At 43.0% G+C, this 23,572-nt stretch overlaps 1 protein-coding gene across 1 annotated transcript; it reads right to left on the bottom strand.

The window, feature by feature from the left end:
• Nucleotides 1–514: 514 nt before the first annotated feature.
• Nucleotides 515–23,186, bottom strand: LOC119654717 (facilitated trehalose transporter Tret1-like). The gene is made up of 7 exons (XM_038060238.1): nucleotides 23,044–23,186; nucleotides 21,756–21,880; nucleotides 8,771–9,003; nucleotides 8,514–8,644; nucleotides 8,100–8,443; nucleotides 906–1,318; nucleotides 515–831 (listed from the first exon to the last, which is right to left on the bottom strand). The coding sequence occupies exons 2-7, from the start codon at nucleotides 21,823–21,825 to the stop codon at nucleotides 619–621; spliced, it is 1,404 nt and encodes a 467-aa protein (XP_037916166.1). The 5' UTR covers nucleotides 21,826–21,880; nucleotides 23,044–23,186; the 3' UTR covers nucleotides 515–618.
• Nucleotides 23,187–23,572: the final 386 nt, after the last annotated feature.

Genomic DNA, 23,572 nt, shown 5'->3' with positions numbered 1-23,572 from the left:
GGGTGGATTCGAAGTCTGTGACTTCTTACCACTTGGAGAGTTTATATCCATCGTTTCCATATTCATATTTTGGACACCCTTAGTGTATTAGTAAACTACTACAGGCTCCCCCACCACGACAAGGTGGTGTCCGAGGGGGAGCAGAATAATCCTAATAAAAGGATTGGATTTTATGTAGATAAGAAGGATTTTATGTAGATAAGAACCATATGTTAATATGTGTTATGTATTAGATAGTTTCATAGAATATAAGGAACATATGTATATTATGTAAATAATTTTAAGGAAATATAAATACGAGGTGACCGAGAAGGAACCACAGTCTTGTTTCGATATTACAATAGTCTTGTTTCTATATCGCAGTACGGAAGTGCTAAAAGAAACAACTGTGTAACAAATACACACTAAGTGTTGTTACTTAACTTTTTCCCCCATGGCGAACAATATTTTATTTGGAGCTCCAGCTCCTCGCGAATTCATTCGTTTCATTCATTCATTTCGATATTAAAAGCCAGTCTTTCCAAAATTCAATTAATGTTATCACATTCTCGTATATACAATTCAAACTTTTGACCTTACAAATATTGAAAATATTGCTGCTAATTAGATACCTAAAGGTTAGGCTACATTGTCACTTTTTTCAAGGCGTTTACCTTTCGTCTCAGGCAAAAAGAAATAAATTGCTACCGCGCCAATAGTGGTCAACGCAGATGATATCCACATAACGCCATGAAGAGCAATTTTCTCCATTAGGACAGGATAGCACTTGACGACAGCGAAACCTATAATGCTGAGCATGGTTATGCAAAATATGACTGCAGCAGCTTTCACCTAAAAGATGAAAATGCATTTTGAAATAATACCTATATTATGAGTTAGTAGGAGTTAATTGGTTTGCAACCCACCTTTTGTGGTAATATCTCTGTTAACACTATATAGGGCACTGGGACCAATCCAAACGAACCTAGCAAAATGAAGAACGACAAGCTGGCCACTGCAATCCAGCTCAAGTGGCTCAAATCTTGTGTTTGGCTTAAGTAGGAAAAAATAGCAAGTCCGCAGGAGCCCAGTGCTGCTCCAAGACACGATACAATTAGGAGGATCCTTCTTCCCGCGTGGTCTACAAGAGCAGCTGCAATACAAGTTCCCACAAGTTGAACAGCGCCAAAGATCACGGTTGATGTGTTTGGATCAAGGCTGGAACCTGATAGTTGAAAAATTGTTGATGTGTACAGAGTAACTGCGTAGAGACCACTGAACTGGTTAAGAGCTAGTAATCCCAAGCCGATTGCGATCCCTTTTACAGCAGCGGGTTCCACTGAAATGGAATTGATAACAATTAAATTTGAGTTTTTTAGGTTGTATAAGCTATTGTGTGGTCAAAGGGTAGTATAGGTCCCAGGGCGAAACGTGGATTGATACCCACGATGGAGCATAAAACCTGGGAACTGCCTGCTGAACCAACACCAACAGCTCGACTACCAAACCCTATCTCCACCTCCACGTGGTGACCGCTGGGAGCTCTTTCTTAACGAAAAGCTGCAGACGTCAGCCAAAAGATGAAACCTGCTGTTATCGGCTTTGAAAACATAAACGAACGGCTATGCACTCTGCGCTTGCGAGCCAAGTTTAGAAATATAAGCCTCATAGACGTTCACGCCCCTACAGAGGAGACTGCAGAGTCGGAGAAGGATACCTATTACGAGGCAGTAGAATGAACCCTCGAAGCCTGTCCCAGATATGATATCAAAATCATACTTGGGGATTTTAACAGCCAAGTAGGGAAGGAGCCCGTATTCAGGCGAAACGTTGGCTCCCATAGCTTACACGAAAAAACAAATGATAACGGACTGCGGACTATTCAATTAGCAGGGTCACACGAAATGGTTGTTGGAAGTACCTGGTTTGCGCGGAAAGCGGTCCACAAACATACGTGGGCCTCTCCAGACGGGACCACTTTCAACCAAATTGGCCACGTGTTGATCGAACGCCGCCACTTCTCAGCCTTGATGAATATCAGAACATATAGGGGAGCCAATATAGACTCGGATCACTATCTCGTTGGCATGGTGCTCCGAGCCCGAATAACAACACCACCTAGAATCCCCTCTGACAATCAGGTGAGAGTGAACACTGAAGCCATCCACAACACAACCCTCTGCGACACCTATAAGAGGGAAATGGATGCCGCAATAACTGCAGTCAACAGAGGATCTGGAGATGAAGCATCAACAAATGATCTTCACAATCACCTGAAGAACGTTATCATGGATATGGCCACAAACATACATGGCCCCAGCCGCAAAAGGAGTCGGAACGGCTGGTTTGACGATGAATGTAAGCTAGCAACGGAACGGAAGAATGCCGCATACCGAGTAATGTTGCATTCTCAAAGAACGCGGGCACGCGCAGAGACTTATCACGAACTCCGTCGAGCGGAGAAGCGACTTCACAGACGGAAAAAGGAAGCCTGGTAGAACCAACAAGTCTGTGAACTAGAAAAGTACAGGGAGCAACCGCACCAGGCGCGGAAGTTTTACCAACAAGTCAACAGGATGAAGCCTTATACACCTCGATGCTCATCCTGCCGAGACAAAGAGCGAAATCTGATTTCCGACAGAATGGGCATATTAGAGCGATGGGTTGAGTACTTTGATGAACTACTGAACAACCAGAACATCGGCGAGTTGGAGATCCCGCCAACTGAAGACGACGGACAAACACTGCCACCACCAAGTTTAGGAGAAACAGTCCGTGCAATTCATCGGCTGAAAAAATCATAAGTCGGCAGGAGCCGATGGAATTACAGCCGAATTGGTTAATTGGATGAGTACCATCTATAAGATATTTTCCACTATCTTGCTAGGTCGGATAGCCCCATACGCCCAGAACATCATTGGCCCATACCAAAGAGGCTTGACTCCAAGCAAATCAGCAACAGATCAGATTTTCTCCCTGCGGCAAGCGATGGAAAAACTGTTGGAATATGGACAACAGTTGCACCATCTGTTCATCGACTTTAAAGCCGCCTATGATAGCATAGCCAGTATAAAACTGTACACGGCCATGAGAGAATTCGGTATCCCGACGAAATTAATAAGACTGACTAGGCTGACCCTGACCAATGTGCGAGGCCAGATAAAAGCAACAGGATCACTCTCAAGACCATTCGACATCAACAACGGTCCACGACAAGGGGATGCACTATCATGCGTCCTCTTTAACCTGGCCCTCGAGAAAGTGATCCGTGATGCCGAGGTAAATGCAAGAGGTACGATCCTCTTCAAGTCCACCCAACTACTGGCCTATGCAGACGATATCGACATCATGGGAAAAACCACCCGAGACGTACAAACTGCCTTCATCCAGATCGAGCAGGCGGCAATCGGGGCGAGATCTTGGGCTGCACATCAATGAAGGCAAGACAAAATATAAACCGCACTGGTCAAACGCGAAGAAAAATAAGGATAGGAGAATACAACTTTGAGACCGTTGACAATTTCTCTTATCTAGGGTCGAAAATCACAACCGATAACAACTACGATGATGAAATCCGCGCACGGTTGTTGTCAGCCAACAGAGCCTATTTTAGCTTACAAAGACTGTTCCGCTCGAAATATCTCACCATAGGGTCAAAGCTTTTACTGTGCAAGACTATGATCTTGCCAGTCCTCATGTATTCCTCAGAAACTTGGGTTCTTAGCAAGAAAAACTGCGAACTCTTGGCCGCGTTCGAGAGAAGAATCCTCCTAGGTTACGGTGGGCGGGTCACTTAATCCGTATGGATGAGGATGATCCCACCCGGAAAGTCTATAAGGGCAATATCCATGGTAGAAAAGAAGAAGAAGAGAAGGCAGACCCTGCCTAAGATGGAGCGATGGCGTAGGTCAGGACGCCAGACAGCTTTCAGGGATATCGAATTGGTGGAACTCGGCGCAAAACCGGGATGTCTGGAGTTCCTCATTAAGGCAGGCCTAGACCGGATACCGTTTGTTGCGCCCTTGATGATGATGATGATAAGCTATTGTTGTGTCACTGTGCGTTACCAACAAGGATAACATTAAAGAAAAAGTGAAAAGTAAAGTAAATCCATATGGATGTCCCCTAATATATCCTCCAATAAACTGAAAAGTTCTGGGAAACTCCGAACAAAAATGTTTAATAATTCTTCTGACATGGGCGACCTATGTGTATGTTGGTATGTACTGTACAGGCCAGGTCCTTGGAAGGAAACATACTTATTTATTTATTCGAAACAAGTGGAAACGCAGTCGAATACTGCCTCCAGGATGAGGAGAAAGTATGAAACTATATTAGGAGAAAGATCCTAATAAACCGGGTTACGCTATAGCAGCATCGTATCGTAGCGAGTACAAATAAACTTCGGGCTACGCGAAGATTGCTCCAAAAATATCTGCGTTACGTGTGTAATGACAACGTGCGGTTAGTGACGTCAGTATAGGTGGAATACTTCAGCAGGTGGGTAGAAAGTTTAAAGAGGAAATACTACTGAGGAAGCTTCTGTGTAAGGAAAACTAAAAAGTGGAAGCGGGTGCGGTCATCTACCCGGAGTTCCTCTTAAAGAAGAGGGACCTGGTGAAAATGCTCAAGGATCCTTGATACGAGAGAGTTGAGGAGTTTTAAGAAAGGTTGGAAAGAGTCAAATGCCAGAGAGGAATGCAATATGAAGCCTGGGAATCCGGAAGCACAATTGTTCATGTCAACACAGTTTCTGTCGAAGCGGAGCCTATCATTTAAATTTGCACCGAGTTCTTAGGAGGAGCTCAGATATGGTAAAAGGTATCTGCCAAAGGGTGAGAAAAGATTCAAATGAGTTACAGTTGCAGATGTTTAGTTCTAGTTCATTCTCAGAGAGCAGCAATGAGTCATTGTATCTAAGTTCGACTGTAAAGAAACATTGTCTATTGGGTCACTATAAACGGGAAGAAATTTAGGTCAAGCAGAAGGGACGGAAGATCATTGAGGAAGAATAAACTTAATATTGTACCAGAATGGGTCCCTGTGTTACTCGTAAGAAAAGGCAAAGGAACGGGATATACAATCATCTAGAGAAGAGCTGCAGAACTATTTGGAAAATAGGAGCGGAGCTATGTAATGAGTAACAGGAGGATGTCAAGTGAGGCGGGTTTGGACAGAAGTAATGTGTTATTCACAAGAAGAAAGAGCTTCGAGAAATCAAGGCAGATAATATGCACTATTTGCCGAGAGTTTAGGGATTTGACTAATAATTGCTAGAAATAGAATGATCTTTGGCAAAGCCATGTTGCTACAAAGGGTTGGGGGGGGGGGGGGTCAACCGGTTGTTAACATACCTCCCACATATTTCTCAACAGGAGAAGGGAGCGGAATAATTCAGTAATTCGCTACTTTTCTGTAAAAGAATAGCGAAAGCTTCTTTGCGCTGACTAAAAAAATTACAAACTTCGAGGCACTTCTTGTTATGTTACCCAGTGATACTTCTGGCAATGAGAGCAGTTCATAGACTAATTCGATTAAATCTACGAGGAAACAACGGATGTAGGGGCACAGAGCATTGGAAAAGTTACTAGGTGTGCTGAATCCAGTTCTTATGTCTTTCGATTCTCGGGTCCCCATACATCTGTTTCATAGAAAATATGAAGTTATCCTGAAACGTAAAGAGAACTGGGAAGCCTCACAGGAATATGTGGTGGGATATACGAAAGTCTTTTACACCAATGGCTTAAAAACAGAACAGTGCTTTGGAGCCGGACTCTACCTCTCGAATAAAAAGTGGGCTTTTCCTTCGGGACAATGGAACGGTTTTTCAAGCGGAAGTATATGCGATCCTAAAGGCGGCAAACTGGGTGATTGACGAGCGGTTGAAGGGTAGGCGCATCGCAATATGCAGCGAAAGCCAGGCTGTATTGAGGGCGTTGAGTAGTCCTTTGATCACCTCGAAAATCGAAACTGTTTGAACTCTATCTCTAGATTCAATACGGTGGAACTAGTCTGGGTTCCTGTTCACTGTGGCGTGAATGAGGCGTGAGGGAAATGAAATCTCGGATGCTTTAGCAGAAGTGGGTTCAATCTCCCCTATGCCAGAATCGGAGTGTCAGTAGCATTGGCTAAGGTTGTATTCAAAAACTGCGAACTAGCTTCCAAAAATGACAGGTGGCAGAGTCTAAATGCTGCTAGACACACCAAACTTTTCTGGTCAGAACCGAGTACGTACGATAAGGTATATCCTGTCGAAAAGCAGTAGGAGTTGTAGGAGTATTGTAGGCATTCTGACAGGCCATAATTCACTAGACATATGTTCAAAATAGGATTTTTTCAAGATGATATGTGCTCCTCTTGCAATGAGGAAGCGGAATCCACAAAGCAGAATGCCCCGCCTATGGACGCATCAGGCATCAGGTCTTCGGTGCCGATATTCTCCAGGTGTGACGGGTAGCATCACATCCCCTAACAAAAATCCTGCGATACGGTAACGATCGGGACGGTGTCGAGTACAATGGGCCACCATGGCCTAAGTGCTCAGGCGTTGTACTTGTCCCCCACCACCACCCCCACATGAGGCTTCTGGCAATAGGAGGACCATCAGAACTGGATTCAGTAGTGGCGTTAAGGCTGCTAATGAGGTTGTCGACCAGGGTGGTTAAGGAAAAATTTTTGAAAATATAACCTTTAGTCACAACTTCGAGACTAGCCAGGCGTTCCTGTTGAATTTGGTTATTATTGACTTTGTCTAAGTTTGCATAGACTCAAAGTGAGCGAAATTAACGTAGTTTACGCAAAACACATATAAATCACTGAAGTGAACCAAAATGGCTAAGCGCTGTGCCGAGGGGGAGTAAGGAGACCTTCAAATTATTTGAACTTCGGAAGTTGCAATGGGCCTGAAGGGATATTGCAAGATAGGGCAGAAGGACGAAAATTGGTAGGAAAACCCGGAAAGCTCTGGACAGATTCTGGAATTTTTCGAATCACTACCCACTGAAATTGAAAGGTGCGATCGATTGATCAAGGTGGTTGTGGAAAAGACATCCTGAAGGCCAAAGCCCGAAAAGGCAGTAGAACCTCGGCGATGATCGGCTGATCGAGGAAAATGAATAGCTTTCTTACTTCTCGGTTGAGTGGAACGACGACTTAATGGATAATGGACTCAGATTCGGGATCCGCAAAAAAGAGGGCATTCTTTTCCCAAAATATGCTTAATGAATTGTTGCCTTAAGAACCAATTACGCAGACGCAATGAGGTTGAAGGTATTCTGCGGCAATAAATTGAAACGTTTCCGTGAAAGTGTTTACGACTCTAAGCGAACAGTACGCACGCAGGTAGATTCACATGAATATTTTGTTTTAACCAGGATCCCTTCCCATCTGCTCCTCCTAACTCCCAGTTAGACCCATATGGACAAGCCGAAAACCAGAAGCTCGGCACTTCAGGTATGAAAGGTTTTGTTGATTTTTTATGTGAAAGTATTTGGTTACACGATGGTTCCACTTACATATAGGTCCTAGTGAATAAACTTTAAATATGTTCGGTCTTCAATCTCCTTCGTACTGATTTTATCCCGTGCGGAGTCATAATTTGACACGAAAGGGAAAACTTTGACCTACCATACATTTGTTAATAATAGTAAGATATTCACTAAACTTTTCGGTAGTGTTTCTTATTAGAGTCTATCTTACTACAAAATTTTACCGATTTAGGGTGAACTTAAGGGCGATCTGCCGTAAATTTCCAAAATATAATATTTTGTGCAGGTATCATAATCGGGAGCATTTTGAAGCGTAGACAGCATTGTGCGCGGATCACTATGATTTTTGGGTTGAGTAATTTCTGGGAACAGGTTCTTGAAATGATTGACCATTTTCGGACCTTTCGTTACCAGACGGATGCAGGAATAAAAGCTAGTGTGAATCACGTTCGAACCTTTCAGCGAAACCACTCCCCAAGTGTCACTGTTAGGAAATGAATAAATATTAGTAAAGGCGACAGAGTTAATAAAATGAATAGTTTATAGGCAGATGTAAAGATAGTATAGATTTTTAGGCGTAATATATGAATGTTGAAAATGTTGTCCATAATAAGTTGTACATTTTCTACTCACAGAAATCACGAAAGGATAAATTCGACTGCTCGGATTCATCACTTCCTTCAATCGTTTTTGTTAAATTTTTAAGGTACTCGTCAAATTCATCCTTCTCTTCTTTTGTTGCTTGTTTAACATTTCTGTAGAAACTCAAGGATTTTTCAGCGTCTTCGTATCTTTTCTTTTTAATCAAGAACTGAGGTGTTTCTGGTAAGCGAAACAGGACTAGAAAGTATACAACGGAGAAGCCAAACAATATTTGAGGGAAAAGTCCATAGCTAACGTATGCGCCAAGCATATACCCCGAGAGCATGCCACCATTTATGGTAAACATGAAAGCTGATCCTAATCTGCCACGAATCCTGAAATGGAATGACAGACAATAAGTGTTTTGTATAAGGGACGGATCGGTTGATATTATTTGTAGCTTACTTATTATCTGCAATATCAGCTATGTATGTTGGTATCGCTAAGTATAGCATCCCTCCAGCCATTCCACTAACGGTCCGAGCAAGGTATAGATGCCACACTAGATTACCGAATATCAATGTTAACCACAAGATCTGAAATCAATAAGTTAAAGTAAAAATAACAAGATTAAGTTGATTTATTTCGTTTCTTTCTTACATAGCTACCGTCCTTACAGGACATAGCGAATTTTGGAGACAGCGATTATTCTCAATACTCACCATATGGGGGATGAACATCAACATGAGGACTTTCTTCTGACCAATAAGATTTATCAGTATTGCTCCTATAAAGTTCCCAGCTATGCCGCCAAAACTTGCTAAGGAACCAATCCATGAAGCCTCTTCCATGGTTATTGGACCAGTTAGTATCGGCGTGTTCTCTGACTGCAGCAGAGGAATTGCCGTCGCAGACCATGAATTTGCATTTCCGTGGGTGAATGTAACAATGCTCACTGGAAAAAGTAGAAAATTAGAATTAAAATTAGTATAAAAGCAGGAAAAGCTAACACATGTCAAGAAAGCGATGCTCAGCGCTTCAGGCATAAAAAGCTTTATGTATTTCTTATATCAAAATATGTATCAAGGGACATATCTGGTTGGCCCCAGTCTGGTTTAAACGAGATCAGGACGTTTCGGCGCCCAAGCCTCAAAAGAAGCATTCTCGACGTAATCTTCGCATCAGAATCACTAGAATCATTGGTAGACATGTGGCGAGTTCTTGGAGACCTCTAGCCAAGTGACTTTCAATACATCGCGATCGAAATGGTTGGCGTTACCTCTCGATGTGCACCCAGTCAAATTCTCTTCCTGTGCGTGGAGGCAGAGTCTCACTGGAGTACATTCGGTGACAGCGGTGTTGGAGAGGCAGCTGATAGTTGTAAATTTACTTATTAATATGTTAAGCAAGTAGCAAACCTGCGGAGGCAAGTAGAGTAGCAAACCTGCGGAGGCGCCCAGATGTGGCAAGTCTTCTATGTGTTGGTTGAAAGCGGAAACTGCCAAGCTCCGGAAGGAGTGTCATAAGCTTCGACGTTTGACACAACATTTAAATGACTTGAAGGAGGTATGCAACTCAATGACAGAGAACAGATCAGCCAAAAGGAGGCCTTTCAGCCCATTACTCGAAAGCAAAACTGGCTGTTGGTAGAACATAGTGGACTAGGTGAATGGGGATTCTTGGAAACTCTTTTATAAACTGGTAATCCGAAAAATCATCTGCGAAAACCCTGTGCACTTAATGACGAACAGTTGGACTGTACTATACAATCACTATTCCTCACACATCACGTACGAGAAGATGACAGCAGGGTTAATGCCGCTGATAATTATCTGCTTTCGTTCCTAAAGGTGTTGGAAAAGACAGCCCTTGCTATGAAAAACAAGAAGGCGCCAAGTAGATGATCTCTCAGCTGAAGTATCCGAGCTGGTTTTCACCATCTACCACGCCTACTATGCGGCTCATTCCTCTCTTGCCTGTAAAACGGAATTTTTCCTTCCCTTTGGAAGATACTGAGGCAAAGGAAAAGGAGACTCTGAGCTTCCGTCTGCATGCCGATCACTCTGTATGCTTAACTCGACCAGGAGAAAATACGTTGAATCGAAACTTACTGCCGATGATTTATCTCCAAGACAACTCGGTTTTAGAGTGCGTGGATGGTGGAGGCTTTTATGCAGCGGATAAAACTGCAATCGGAGTTTCGGAATGAAGTCGACTAATGGCAATGTGACTAATGTGTTCGGCGCAGAGGAGGAAGAAATAATGGAGGAATGATGCTCTGGGCCAAGAAGTGTATCATAAGCACATTGCGGAAGTACAGCTACGTTTCTGTGGTATAACGTGAGTACTTGTGGAGTTGACTTAATCGCACGGTCTCCTTAAGACATTGATTGATTTTGTGACCATAATCAGAGCCCCGCTGAGATAAGCGCAACAGTAAGAGGATTTACTGAATGCATGGCTCAGTTTATTCGTATTCGTAGATGCAAGACCTACCTAAATCTCTGCCGAAGTATGGAGTACGGTACCTGTGTTAAAATGCAATACTACGTATGAGGCCCGAAAGTCTCTGTTTCCTTGAACGTAACCACTGTCTCCATTAAACTCCCACTAAGGGGCCAACCGTAACAACCGAACTGAATGCTTATGAGACAGGAATTCTCGTGAGATATGTAAATTAAGCAGCTATCCCGGTTCTCTTGGTACCAGTAAAGCTTCGTAATCTAAAGCCACTTCAGATGAGCCCCCGTGCAGGTTCGGGTCTGATCTTTGGAGTATTCGCCTACTGCATCATGACCAGCAAACCATAGTGAGTACAGCGTTTACCAGTGCCATCACTATGGAGGTTCTCCTGGGCGACCTGGATTTGGTTTGGCCGACAGGATTGCTGCCCCGTCTTCCTCAAGAAGACTTTTTTAGAAGAAAGAAGGGGTTACGTCCTTGGAAACTGTAGGCATAAAGGATGTGATTTTCAAAGTGGACTCAAGTGGGATATACAAAGAAGCAAGCGGAAACATTGGACACTACACTAGACAAGACCCTCAGTTACCGAAGAGGGGACAATTGACCCCGAAATTGAATTATATTCCTAATAGAACTCTCAAGCTGTCTGTGAAAGCCAAGCTCAACTGGTCCACTAGCCCTTTTAATTCGCACATGATGAAAAGTGTGATTTACATCCAATGGAGAAGACAAAGGTTGATTTAATCGCAAAATATAAAATATGGAGGATGATGTGGACGTTAAAGTGCGTTTGATTCAATCAACTGAGACTGTGTCAAGAACATTTCGGCAAAATTGGTCCTTAGCTACCTAGGTAAGTTAATAGGATATTGACCTCCAAGGAGGGCTACTAAACGGGCAGGTCCAAAAAGCTATTTTATGGGCCAGGAGTTCCTCATGGTTTTCTATTTGGGCCTCCTTGATGAAACGTAATGAATAAAGTAGGGCTCAAATTTCACGTAGTGGAGGCGACAATGCTTTCTGATTTTGCTCATCACCTGGCTGTTTTAAAGATATAAAGTTGGAGGAAGAGGAGGGACTTAACATTTATGAGGACACCTCCAACGATTCGACAACGAAAGACAGAGTAACCTTCAAGAAGCTGGATATTTCAATTCTTGTCATCCAACCAAATTTTAGTAATGCAGATGACGTGGTGTTGTGATGTGAAGGCTTGGCTCTTAGACCCTACAAATTTTAGTAAAAAACGTTTTATAATTGGAAAATCATTGAAAGTCGGCGAGGCAAGAGGCGCCTGGGCGGTCTGGAAATTTTCTCCGAAGCTTGGTTCTTTGATAAGGCTTGATGAAGACTGACCGATCAACTGCGGGGGTGGCGTCTATCTATCACATAATCTTTGAACCGGCCGCGATGGTGATCGCGCGGGGGATTCTCGTTGCCTCTCTTGCTAAGGAGCGTAAAGCCATGTAAAATCGCAAAAGAGAAGAGCCAAGGGAAGAAATAACTCGTGAAGAACGGGCACACACTAAATTTGTGGCAACAAGTCAAGAGATAGATAGACTGCACGTCTGAGTGCAATTACGAGGTATTTATAGGGATTAAATTATTTGAAATAATAAAAGCATGCTTTTTCTATTCGCCAGTGTGCCACTGATGAGGGGAACAAGTGGTTCCCGAAATATCGGTATTTGTAAGACCAATAAATAACACTAGCGAATATAAATAGCAAGTTTTTATTATTTCAAATAGACTGCTCAGTTTATTGGGAGCTTAGGTGCGTGCCTGAACCGAAAGCACGGTGAGGCTAACTATTTCCTTACCAAGCTTCTAAGTGGTCATAGAAGTTTTCTGTCTTACCCGCACAAAAGTGAAAAGGCACGATCCTCCGACTGTGTATTCTGCCATGGAGTTGTGGGTGACGCCGATCACACCTGCTTTTCTTGTGGAAGGTGGGATGGGATTCGTCAGCAACTTTATGCAGACACCATTGTCAGAGAGATTCTGAAGAATTATGTTCGTGTTCATCTTCTTTAGTAGAAGATAGTGCTCGAACGGTGGAGGGGTCGGAGGACAGGGAACTAACAGTTACCTTCCCCCTCTCGCCTGCTATCGGTGAAAAAATGTGGTGATGAATTTGCAGCAGATAAAGCGTCCTTCGATCTCGAAATTTCTGCAGAACATTGGCAGACCAAAACAAAGCGGTTGTTATTTAAATGGTTGTTAGGTTCGTGCTACTCTACGTAGCTCCAATTTGGGCAACTGTTTTGGAAACTAAATTGAATTACAGAAAACTAGGAATGGCGTATCAGATAAGTGAACTCCGGACATGCAATGCTTATCAGACAACATCAGGAGAAGCTTCTTGGCGAATGAAGGCTAGCGTATTTACGACAAAATGTATGCAACCGGGGAGTCTAGCGTATTTCGACGGCAGCAGGGACAGTAAGAATATGCTGCAGAATGACAAAAGAGATGGGATGAGTCACAAACTGGTCGTTGGACATACGGCTTGAATCCCGACATTCGAAGATGGATTGGACAAAATCACGGAGATCACACAGTCGTTGAGTGGAGGTTATCCTGCTTATCTACATTGATTTGTTCAAGACGAGCCAGCATGATGCCTAACATGTGGTAACGTAGCCTGCTATATTCGATTACCTCAAGTCTATGCGCACGAAACAAGATTGAGACCGTCGCAGACAGGCGCTTAGTACCCGCCTACGCCAACTTCAGGACGTCAACCTTTAGACCAGTTCCGGGTGGAGAGTGGAATAAGGTGGTTTTAGTAAGAGTCAACAGTCAATTTGGAGAAAACTCCATCGTGAGTCTGAGAAAAGCCTGTAGCGTTACTAAAACCGTAACAATACGATTACCAGTGGAGGCAGCGCAGAAGTTGTTGGTGGCGGCAAAAGTCTCCCGTTTAAAGTCACTAGTTCCGCCCGCATAAAATGCACGTTAAGTAACTTTAACCCATTCACCGCGAAAGGAAGCCCCACAATCTCCATAAATGGATCGAATCATCGCTAGCTGAAAATGTTAAAGTAAAAATGAGTCAGGACTCAATGGTATCATCTGAAAGGGCAGAGATTTTCGAGGTTAAAGGCACAAGGCCGAGAAAAGCTATTATCGTTGCTTAAATTCGCATCGGCTGGGTTAGCTGTTGACTGCCAAAAAAATTCCACCTAGAAAGGATTTCAAATGATAGACATTTGTACACACTGTGAGAAACTGTTGGAACAATGAAAGGTCTAAGTTTTTCGAAAATCGGAGAAGAAGGTCACATTGCTAAAGTTTGCAGTGCGGACCCCAAATCTCTCCTATATAAAGAAACTCAGCTCAGTATCGGACGTCTGGATGCATCTCTGCTGAATACCGAGTGGTCAACACTTTTTAGAGATGGGATGTAGCCTCTAAGGTGGCGGTTCAAATCTCACTGGTGGCAGTGGAATTTGCATCGTGATTTGACGTTGGATACGAGTCGACTCAGCTGTGAATGAGTACCGGAGTCAAATCAGGTAATAATCTCGGGCGAGCGCAATGCTGACCACATTGCCCCCTACAGGGTACTTTAATCCTGTAGTGTACCGTTACAGTCTTGAATGAAGTGCTCTAACACACTTCAAGGCCCTGATCCAATATGGATTGTTGCGCCAACGATTATTATTATTATGTAACCTCTAAGGGTAAATGAACGAGGAATATACTCACAGTGAGTATATGGTGGTCAAAGGGTAGTATAGGTCCCAGGGCGAAACGTGGATTGGTACCCACGATGGAGCATAAAACCTGGGAAATGCCTGCTGAACCAACACCAACAGCTCTACTACCAAACCCTATCTCCACCTCTACGTGGTGACCGCTGGGAGCTCTTTCTTAACGAAAAGCTGCAGATGGAGAAGGATGAAGGCGAGTCTCCCGCGCCTAAAAACGGGACAAATTGTACCAACTGGTCCTCCAGGTTGGGGGTTGGGGAGGGTTGACAACCCTACACGGAAAACAACTTGTTACGAAGCCACAACAGGAGCCTCGGACAGGACGGATTTTAAAACGACGGACCCGGCAACGACAATGGAATAACGATTTGCGCATTTTCCCATGGAACGTGCGCTCCCTGTACAGAGATGAAGCTGATGAGCAGCTAGCCGATACCCTGTCCCAATATAGGGCTGATATAACAGCGTTACAAGAGATGCGATGGACAGGGACCGGTTTCCTGGAGAAGAGCCACTACACCAGATATTATAGCGGTCATCCAGTAAACCATGCGCTCTGAGTAGGTTTCTTAGTCAGCCAAAAAATGAAACCTGCTGTTATCGGCTTTGAAAACATAAGCGAACGGCTAGGCACTCTGCGCTTGCGAGCCAAGTTTAGAAATATAAGCCTCATAAACGTTCACGCCCCTACAGAGGAGACTGCAGAGTCGGAGAAGGATACCTTCTACGAGGCAGTAGAACGAACCCTCGAAGCCTGTCCCAGATATGATATCAAAATCATACTTGGGGATTTTAACAGCCAAGTAGGGAAGGAGCCCGTATTCAGGCGATACATTGGCTCCCTTAGCTTACACGAAAAAACAAATGATAACGGACTGCGGACTATTCAATTAGCAGGGTCACACGAAATGGTTGTTGGAAGTACCTGGTTTGCGCGGAAAGCGGTCCACAAACATACATGGGCCTCTCCAGACACTTTCAACCAAATTGACCACGTTTTGATCGAACGCCGCCACTTCTCAGCCTTGGTGAATGTCAGAACATATAGGGGGGGCAATATAGACTCGGATCACTATCTCGTTGGCATGGTGCTCCGAGCCCGAATAACAATACCACCTAGAATCCCCTCTGACAATCAGGTCAGAGTGAACACTGAAGCCATCCACAACACAACCCCCTGCGACACCTATAAGAGGGAAATGGATGCCGCAATAACCGCAGTCAACAGAGGACCTGGAGATGAAGCATCAACAAATGATCTTCACAATCACCTGAAGAATGTTATCATGGATACGGCCACAAACATACGGTATCCCGACGAAATTAATAAGACTGACTAGGCTGACCCTGACCAATGTGCGAGGCCAGATAAAAGCAGCAGGATCACTCTCAAGACCATTCGACATTAACAACGGTCTACGACAAGAGGATGCCCTATCATGCGTCCTTTTTAACCTGGCCCTCGAGAAAGTGATCCGTGATGCTGAGGTAAATGCAAGAGGTACGATCCTCTTCAAGTCCACCCAACTACTGGCCTATGCTGGCGATATCGACATCATGGGAAGGACCACCCGAGACGTACAAACTGCCTTTATCCAGATCGAGTAGGCGGCGCGTGATCTTGGGCTGCACATCAATGAAGGCAAGACAAAATATATGGTAGCAACGTCAGCACCGAAGGCAAATCAACCAACGACATCAAACCGCGCTGATCAAACACGAACACGGAGAAGAATAGGGATAGGAGAATACAACTTTGAGACCGTTGACAATTTCTCCTATTTAGGGTCGAAAATCACAACCGATAACAACTACGATGATGAAACCCGCGCACGGTTGTTGTCAGCCAACAGAGCCTATTTCAGCTTACAAAGACTGTTCCGCTCGAAACGTCTCACCTGACCCTATGGTGAGACGTTTCGGGCTCTTACTGTACAAGACTATGATCTTGCCAGTCCTCATGTATTCCTAGGAAACTTGGGTTATTGGCAAGAAAAATTGCGAACTCTTGGCCGCGTTCGAGAGAAGAATCCTCTGAAGAATTTTTGGCCCCCTACATGAGAATGGACGATTCCGTAGCCTACACAATGACGAAATCTATGAGCGATACCATGACCGTCCGGTTGTGGGTAAAATCCGGCTCAATAGATTACGGTGGGCGGGTCACTTAAACCGTATGGATGAGGATGATCCCACCCGGAAAGTCTATAAGGGCAATATCTATGGTAGAAAAAGAAGATGAGGCAGACCTTGCCTAAGATGGAGCGATGGCGTAGGTCAGGACGCCAGACAACTTTTAGGGATATCGAATTGGTGGACCTCGGCGCAAAACCGGGATGTCTGGAGTTCCTTATTAAGGTAGGCCTAGACCGGATACCGGTTGTTGCGTCGTTGATGATGAGTATATTCCCGACCAAAGCAAACCAAGAAACTGCAGTAGCGTTCTGGACTGGAAATTCGAGGATGTACTTTTGCGGAACATGGCGCTGACGGGAAACGTAAGAAAATCTTGGAATTGTTGAAAAGGTTCAGAGAGTTTGTGACACTTTCATACCACGCTGCGTTGAACACAAGAGACAACGTCTGCCCTAAAGCCAAAAGACCCGGCGAACGTAGCAGGAGCTGACCTGCTTCAACTTCTTCAGCCTTTGTCCTGTTCATTCACCGTTGTTTCGTCCGACTTTTTGGTCTTTTTCTCATCCAATTCGATTTCCAGAAGAATCTTGGCAAGTGGTTGCACCAACTGACCTGAAATTAAAAAGCTGCAGAACCAATAGACGGTAAAAGGAGTGAGGGAAGAACTACTGCAACGAAACGGATTCCGCTGAAATGTGAAACAGAATAAGAGCACTAGCGAATGGGAAATAAAGTCTAATTATTTACATTAAATTTTATAGTTAGAATTCCATCAGGTAGGCAAAGGAGCAGGAGGCGAGTAGTGAGCAAAAGTCCTGCGTAACCGTAAGGCAAGAGTCGGGGGTAGGTTTTGAACCTTTCCACCTTTTTACAGTAGACATAACCTTGAAAATAAATGTTCGTAAAAAATCATTTACTCGCTAGCGTCAATTGAGAGTCTTCCTTCATGATGGATAAAGATTAATTCTTCTTTCAAGATAAAGTGAAAATATTACATTTCGGAGTAAAATTTCTCAAAGTAATTCAAATATTTACATATTCCCAGATTATAATGGAAGCAAATGTTTAGACAGTTTTATACTTAAACAATAAATTGAGTGGATCCTCCATTTTTCTCGGAGTCATCTAGATTCCTGCTAACGCGTTACTTTGTTGGCAAAACCGCTGATAGGCCAGTTTACTTTTTGATTGAATTTGAACAGAAAACGAGCAGAGTGGCAGGTGTCTAGCGAAAACCCGCAAATTGGACTGACGAAATGTTTATGGTTTGGGTAGTGTGTCAGGTGAGTGATTTTCGGGATTATGCTGCAGGTGACGTAAGTATTATAATCGTGCTGGTGGTGTTTTTCCGTGACAAGGCTTGAATTATGAATTTCGTTTCGAATTTACTCAAAAGCAGCAATTGAGCACATGCAGACTATAACAGTGCCGATAGTAAATATAGTCAAATTTTGATAGCACTGTTATTTAAGAAGTGGCTTTGTTATGTCGGTCAGCAGATGACATTCTAGGAATCAAGTTGGGAGCAGAAATGGCCATTAAGAAGTCATTTATTAAATATCTCGAGAAAGTCGTTTCCTGATTTTCATAGATATTCAGAAATACCAGTGACAACTGCACCCCTTTTCACCAGTTGGTTTCTTACCTTAGCCCTGGATATACTGTTCCTCTTTTAACGATGTGTGGGAGGGTGCAGGACTAAGGTCTCTGAGCTGCCATCGTTCAAAAAGTACTTTCTTTGGCTTCCAAATGAAGAGCGTAATGGTGTCGGGGACGTGGAACAGCTTGGTGTCCAGAACAACCGCAACACCTCCACCTGGATGCTGTTAGGCATCAAAATAGGAGAGAGAGCCGATAGGATGAGAACTTCACTTACTATCGGCGTTCCCAAACTGAATATTAAGAATGTTGGCGAGCAAACGGGCGCCGGCTCTACTATGGCCCTACCCCCTGGACAGTCACATTACAAGTGTCGATTCCTAAAACCATCGAAGGGAAATGCAGCCCCAGAAGAGGTGGTATACCTCTCAAATAAATTTGCAGCATTGTATCATTCATCGGATCAATAGCTGCAAGTCATTTACAAACCTCAAAGAAGAACCATGAGTTTTTGATGGCGTAGTCCAGGGCCTTAACTTCATGCTGACCTGTTTCATGCCAGTGGAAGCGATCAACCCTAGCCAGAGACCTATGAGAAATTTAGTCGGGTGGAGTTCACAGACAGAAATAACGCTAGGAGAATCAACAAGTATGTGAACTCGAATAATTAAGGTAGCAACCGCACCAGGCTTGCAAGTTTTACTAACAAGTCTTATGCATCTCATGATCATCCAGCCGGGACAAAGAGGGGAATCTCATTTCATTCCTTAGAGCATATTAGAGCGATGGGTCAAGTGTGTTGATTACGGCTCAACAACGGCTCAACCGTGCAATTCATCGGCTTAAAAATCATAAGTCGCCAGGAGCCGATGGAATTACAGCCGAATTGGTTAAATGTGGAGGCGACTAATTACACCAAGTGGTTCATCAACTTGTGTCCAAGGTGTGGCACAGCGGATCGATGCCTGACGATTGGCAAAGAGGCATTATCTGTCTCATACATAAAAGGAAGATATCCTCCAGTGCAGCAATTATAGAGGTATCACGTTGCTGAGTACCATCTATAAGATATTCTCCTCTATCTTGCTAGGCCGGATAGCGCCATACGCTCAAAACATCATTGGCCCATACTACTAAGCAAATCAGTAACAGGTCAGATTTTCTTTCTGTCGCAAACGATGAAAAAACTGTTGAATAATGAAATCGCAAGTTTGCTGCGTGTTCCCGGATGGTAAAGACGATCGTGGGGAAACGCAGAGGCAACTACGCGGTCGTTTAAGAGAATCGATTCGCAAAAGCAAAAGGAACTGCTTCAAACAGTTTTCGATGATGACGATATAAACCCTTGGGTTAGAGCTTACAGAGTGGTAACAGATGGTCTGAAGACCATCCCAGGTGACCTGTCCGCGCTTTTTGGAAGAAATTATAGCCAATCGGTTTCCTCACCATCAAAATAGTGGATGGCAAACAGTAGTCCAGGTCAAAGAATGTACGTTACCTCTAGTTACCATGGACGAGCTGCGGAAAATATGTGGTAGGACAACAAAGTGAAGACTAGGCGGAGGTATGCCTAAAAGAAGGGACATTCCCTGCTCAACTTAAAAAGCTAAAGTTGATGTTGTCTACCCCCTCCAGCTCCAGCATCGTATCGGCCGATCTGCCTGCTGGATACAATGGGGAAGATGATGGAAAGATTCATCTACAATAAACTATTGCTCATCGTCGAAAACGGCAATGACATGACCAGCAACGCATTTACTCCAAAGTACTGAAAAAAGACGCATTGAATTGTGAGCGCATTGGTTGGCATAGGTGTTATTGGACATTTGGCATGTCTGGTCCGAAGTTACCTCTCAGAGGGAATCTTTCGTTATGAGTCGGATGGGGGCTCCTAAGAGGACATTGTCAAAGCGGAATATCACAAGACTCGGTATTGAATTCATTACTTTAGAATGTCATGTACAAGGAATGCTTGTGCTACCCGTGTCAGAAGAGGCTTCGTTTGTCACTATTGTGGTTGAGCGGTTGACCGTCCATGACTTCAAATAACCCCGACCAAGGGCAACCTCGATTTTCAGCAAGTTGTAGAAGAACGCAGAAAAGTAGGAAAAGAAGAGCCCCACAACAGAAGAAGTGATCAGAAAGCATATTGTAAAAATTGTTAAGAGCTTGATCACACGTTGGGTTAGATAATACGACATCCCAGTTGATTGAAGCTAAGGCTCAATTAAGGCAGTCAAAGTTGGCTTTACAGAAGTTAAACTTAGCTAATTTACGCGCGATTTTACTGTTTGAACGAAAGAGCTACACGTCAAATTTAAGTGCAAGATGGTGAGCGTGAATTTTGACATATGGGGATACGGAGAAGTGGCGTTCGGAGAGGTTGGAGTTGCTCAAGAGTGCAACTCAAGGATACGAGAAACTTATAAATGTCTACGAAAACTAGCCCAAAAACTTTTACATTTGTTAACGAACAAAAAATGACAATAGACAGTGTTGATGTATGCATCTAATAGACAATGATTGCGTATCAGTTGCTAATGCACTAACCGTTTATATCGTCTTCGCGCCTGCAGGAATTAGGAGGACGCCCATGTTCCTCCAAGGTTTCAAATTACAACATGCCACTCTGTTTCAACCCCAAGTCAGATGAACCGTAGTTAAGTGAAGAAAGAATGTCATAAACCAAGCGGGAAAACCTGAGTTAATCGAGCAAACTGAGAGATGCGGGGTGGAGTAGGAATGCCTTGTCCAAATGCTCATACAAAAATAGATATGAAAGGTATGAATTACCAGTGGAAGACGAGCGGACACTGATGCTGCTTCGATGGATTACTTGGCCACAGCGTTAGCTAACAAGGGAAATGATCAGGCACAGAGAACGAATCTGAAACTGAGATGAAATGTTAACAGCTAAGCTTGCCTAGGTTCGTATAGATGAAAAGGAGAACAGGTATTGATAATTAAGGCGAATACACTCTTTACTGCATTAAAGAAATAGTACATATGCTATCAAAAATGATCGGGGTAAAAAACTGTCTAATGGACCCTTGCAGTTGTGGTGAAATTCATTATCATATGAAAACGGCCTAACAAGAGCGTGAAAAGGAAGCTTCCCTATTCACTTTCAAAATTAAATTAAATCATTGAAATGTGGAGCAGCAGTCTCTGAATACTCCGACTTGTAATAGAGTAAAACAAAGTCATTTTGGTAGCCTCATTGTGAGATTTCTGTTTCGAAAAGAAGCTCCGAAGGAAACTTGCCAAAGCCTTTCAACATTTCACATATGTGGTAAGTGGTATCTTGCTCCGTTGGAAGATAGAAACTTCAAACTGAGAAAGTCATCACTGTCGTATCTCCAGCGGTAGCCATTGGTCACCATCTTGCGGTTGCCTGAAGATAGAACGAAAAGAAGAATGCATAAGCAGGATTGAAGTTTTCATCAACCCAGTTCGGTTAACCCGAGTCTGCCAGGGGAAAATCACTTGATGTTTCTTGACGAGCCATATATTTGGAAGCCCCGGGACTCTCCCTTGGCTGAAAATGCGGACTTAGATTTCAGAAAAAAACTATTGTATTCTTCGAAAAAAAATCACTAACTTTCAATTCCAGGTGCATACATATAATGATGAAATTGGAGAAAATTATAAACCATGTGGTCAGAGCGGATTTTATTTCAGCAGTTGATATCTTACTTAATAGAAGACTCAATTAGGTTCAACACAGAAATAGTTGCCATTATTTCACTACAAAAGTGAAAGCACTGTTTTATGAATTTTCTAACGTACTTACCTGCAAATGTTGCCAAAATTTGAAACTTATATTTCCTGTAGAAGTCGCCGTTTACTTGCAATGAAACCATTTTTTCCTTCAACTTGCTACTTTCACACGCGACTTTTAACTTCAAAATCAGAAAACAAGTCGGAATACCGGAAGCTCGCGCTTCGGGTATAAAGGTTTTGTGTTCATCTTATGTAAGAGACGCACATTTCTCTGTCCGTATATAGCTACAAATCCAACATAATCCTTCATATTTTTCCAAACTACGAGACATACGTACATATTAGAGCCATAGATATCATGCTCACCCTAAACAAACAAACTGCCTATTACCTGTTGTACACATATATGCACATATCTAAATTTATCGTACCCATATTTCCGATTTACGTCTTATCTGAATTAGGCACTAGCCGCAAAGTTCATTAGCACGCATATATTATATACCTACATATACACATGTCTGGTTGACAAATAACTAAAAAACTAAAACAAAATAATTGTCTGCGACCCAATTCATAAAAATTCATTTCGTTGTGGTGTTGACGAATTGATATGTGATGATGACGTCATGCGGGTTGTAGAGTGCACGAAATTCACAAAAAATTGTAAAGTTTCACCCCCTATAACTTTGTTAATAATAGTTGGATTTTCTTCAAACTTGACCAAACTGTGCATTATATTCTTCGTTACACTCATGCCAAATTTTGTATTTCTGGGATGAACATAAGGGGGGGTGCCGGGTAAATTTCTAAAATGTGGAAATATACTATTATTAACTTTATTTGTGCAGATATCGGAACCGGATATATTTTGAGGCCTAGATTTCGTAGAGATGCACCACTGTGATTTTTTCCAGATTTTTCGGTTGGATAGGTTCTGAGAACGAGACCTGTTACACTTTTTGTGGGTCATATTTTCAACCCTGACTCCCCTATGTTTCATCTAATATCAAATATTGAACCAGATTCGAAAAGTACTAATTGAGACCTTTCATTTGATACCCTACTTGGCTACATTCTGTGAAAAAAAAATTTGCACCCTCCATTCACATGTACGGAGAGCCCCCCCTTAAACTTAACGCAAGATGGCGCCACTTACTGCATGTAAAGGGATCACCAGATTACATACTCTCACCAATTTTCGTGACAATCGGTCCAGCCGTTTCCGAATAAATCGGGTGTGACAGACAGACAGACAGACAGACAGACAGACAGACAGACAGACAGACAGACGGACAGACGGACAGACAGACACCGTCACCATTCTAATAAGGTTTTGTTTCACACAAAACCTTAAAAAGCAAAGAGAGCACACGAAGCGTTACCCCATTTAGTGAGGCTAAATAACTCTTCCTGGTTTGAAATACTTCTGATTGATATACATCTGGAATTGCCTGAATTTATATCTTTTATATTTCCTTTTTATTTAGTTCACATTTTAACTAACAATAAAAATTACGTTCGCCTTTAATCTTTTGGAGTAAATAGCTACTGTGAAATTTGATAAGATTTTATCTAATTAAGGGTTTGTAGAATGTGCTGGTATCCGATAATAAATGTACATATGCATCTATCTATTCCAGAGAACACCAGCTCAGATACATACAGTTGTGGCCAAGAATAAAGGCCACTAACATATAGATATATTTTTACCTTAAATTATTAAAACTGAAAGATAGAAAGATAATTAATAAATTGCGTCTTTATTTTACGGCAACGATATCGAGAACCTCCAGAACGCTCGCTTTTGACAACTTGAGCCAGATTTGCAGCGCTTCAGACTAGTCATTCTAGTCATTTTTACGGGGGAGCCGGGTCCGGACAGGA

This window comes from Hermetia illucens, chromosome 4, assembly GCF_905115235.1.
Source record: "Hermetia illucens chromosome 4, iHerIll2.2.curated.20191125, whole genome shotgun sequence".
NCBI classification, from domain to species: domain Eukaryota; kingdom Metazoa; phylum Arthropoda; class Insecta; order Diptera; family Stratiomyidae; genus Hermetia; species Hermetia illucens.
The sequence above is the reverse complement of the archived record's forward strand: the minus strand, read 5'-3'. Positions and strand labels throughout refer to the sequence as shown.

Coding starts and splice junctions, on each gene's coding strand:
- LOC119654717 (XM_038060238.1), bottom strand. CDS start 21,825: ATGGTTTCATTGCAAGTAAACGGCGACTTCTACAGGAAATATAAGTTT. Junction 1,319..8,099: donor TTTATCCTTTCGTGATTTCT/GTGAGTAGAAAA, acceptor ATTCCATTTCAG/TGGAACCCGCTGCTGTAAAA. Junction 832..905: donor CAGAGATATTACCACAAAAG/GTGGGTTGCAAA, acceptor TTCATCTTTTAG/GTGAAAGCTGCTGCAGTCAT.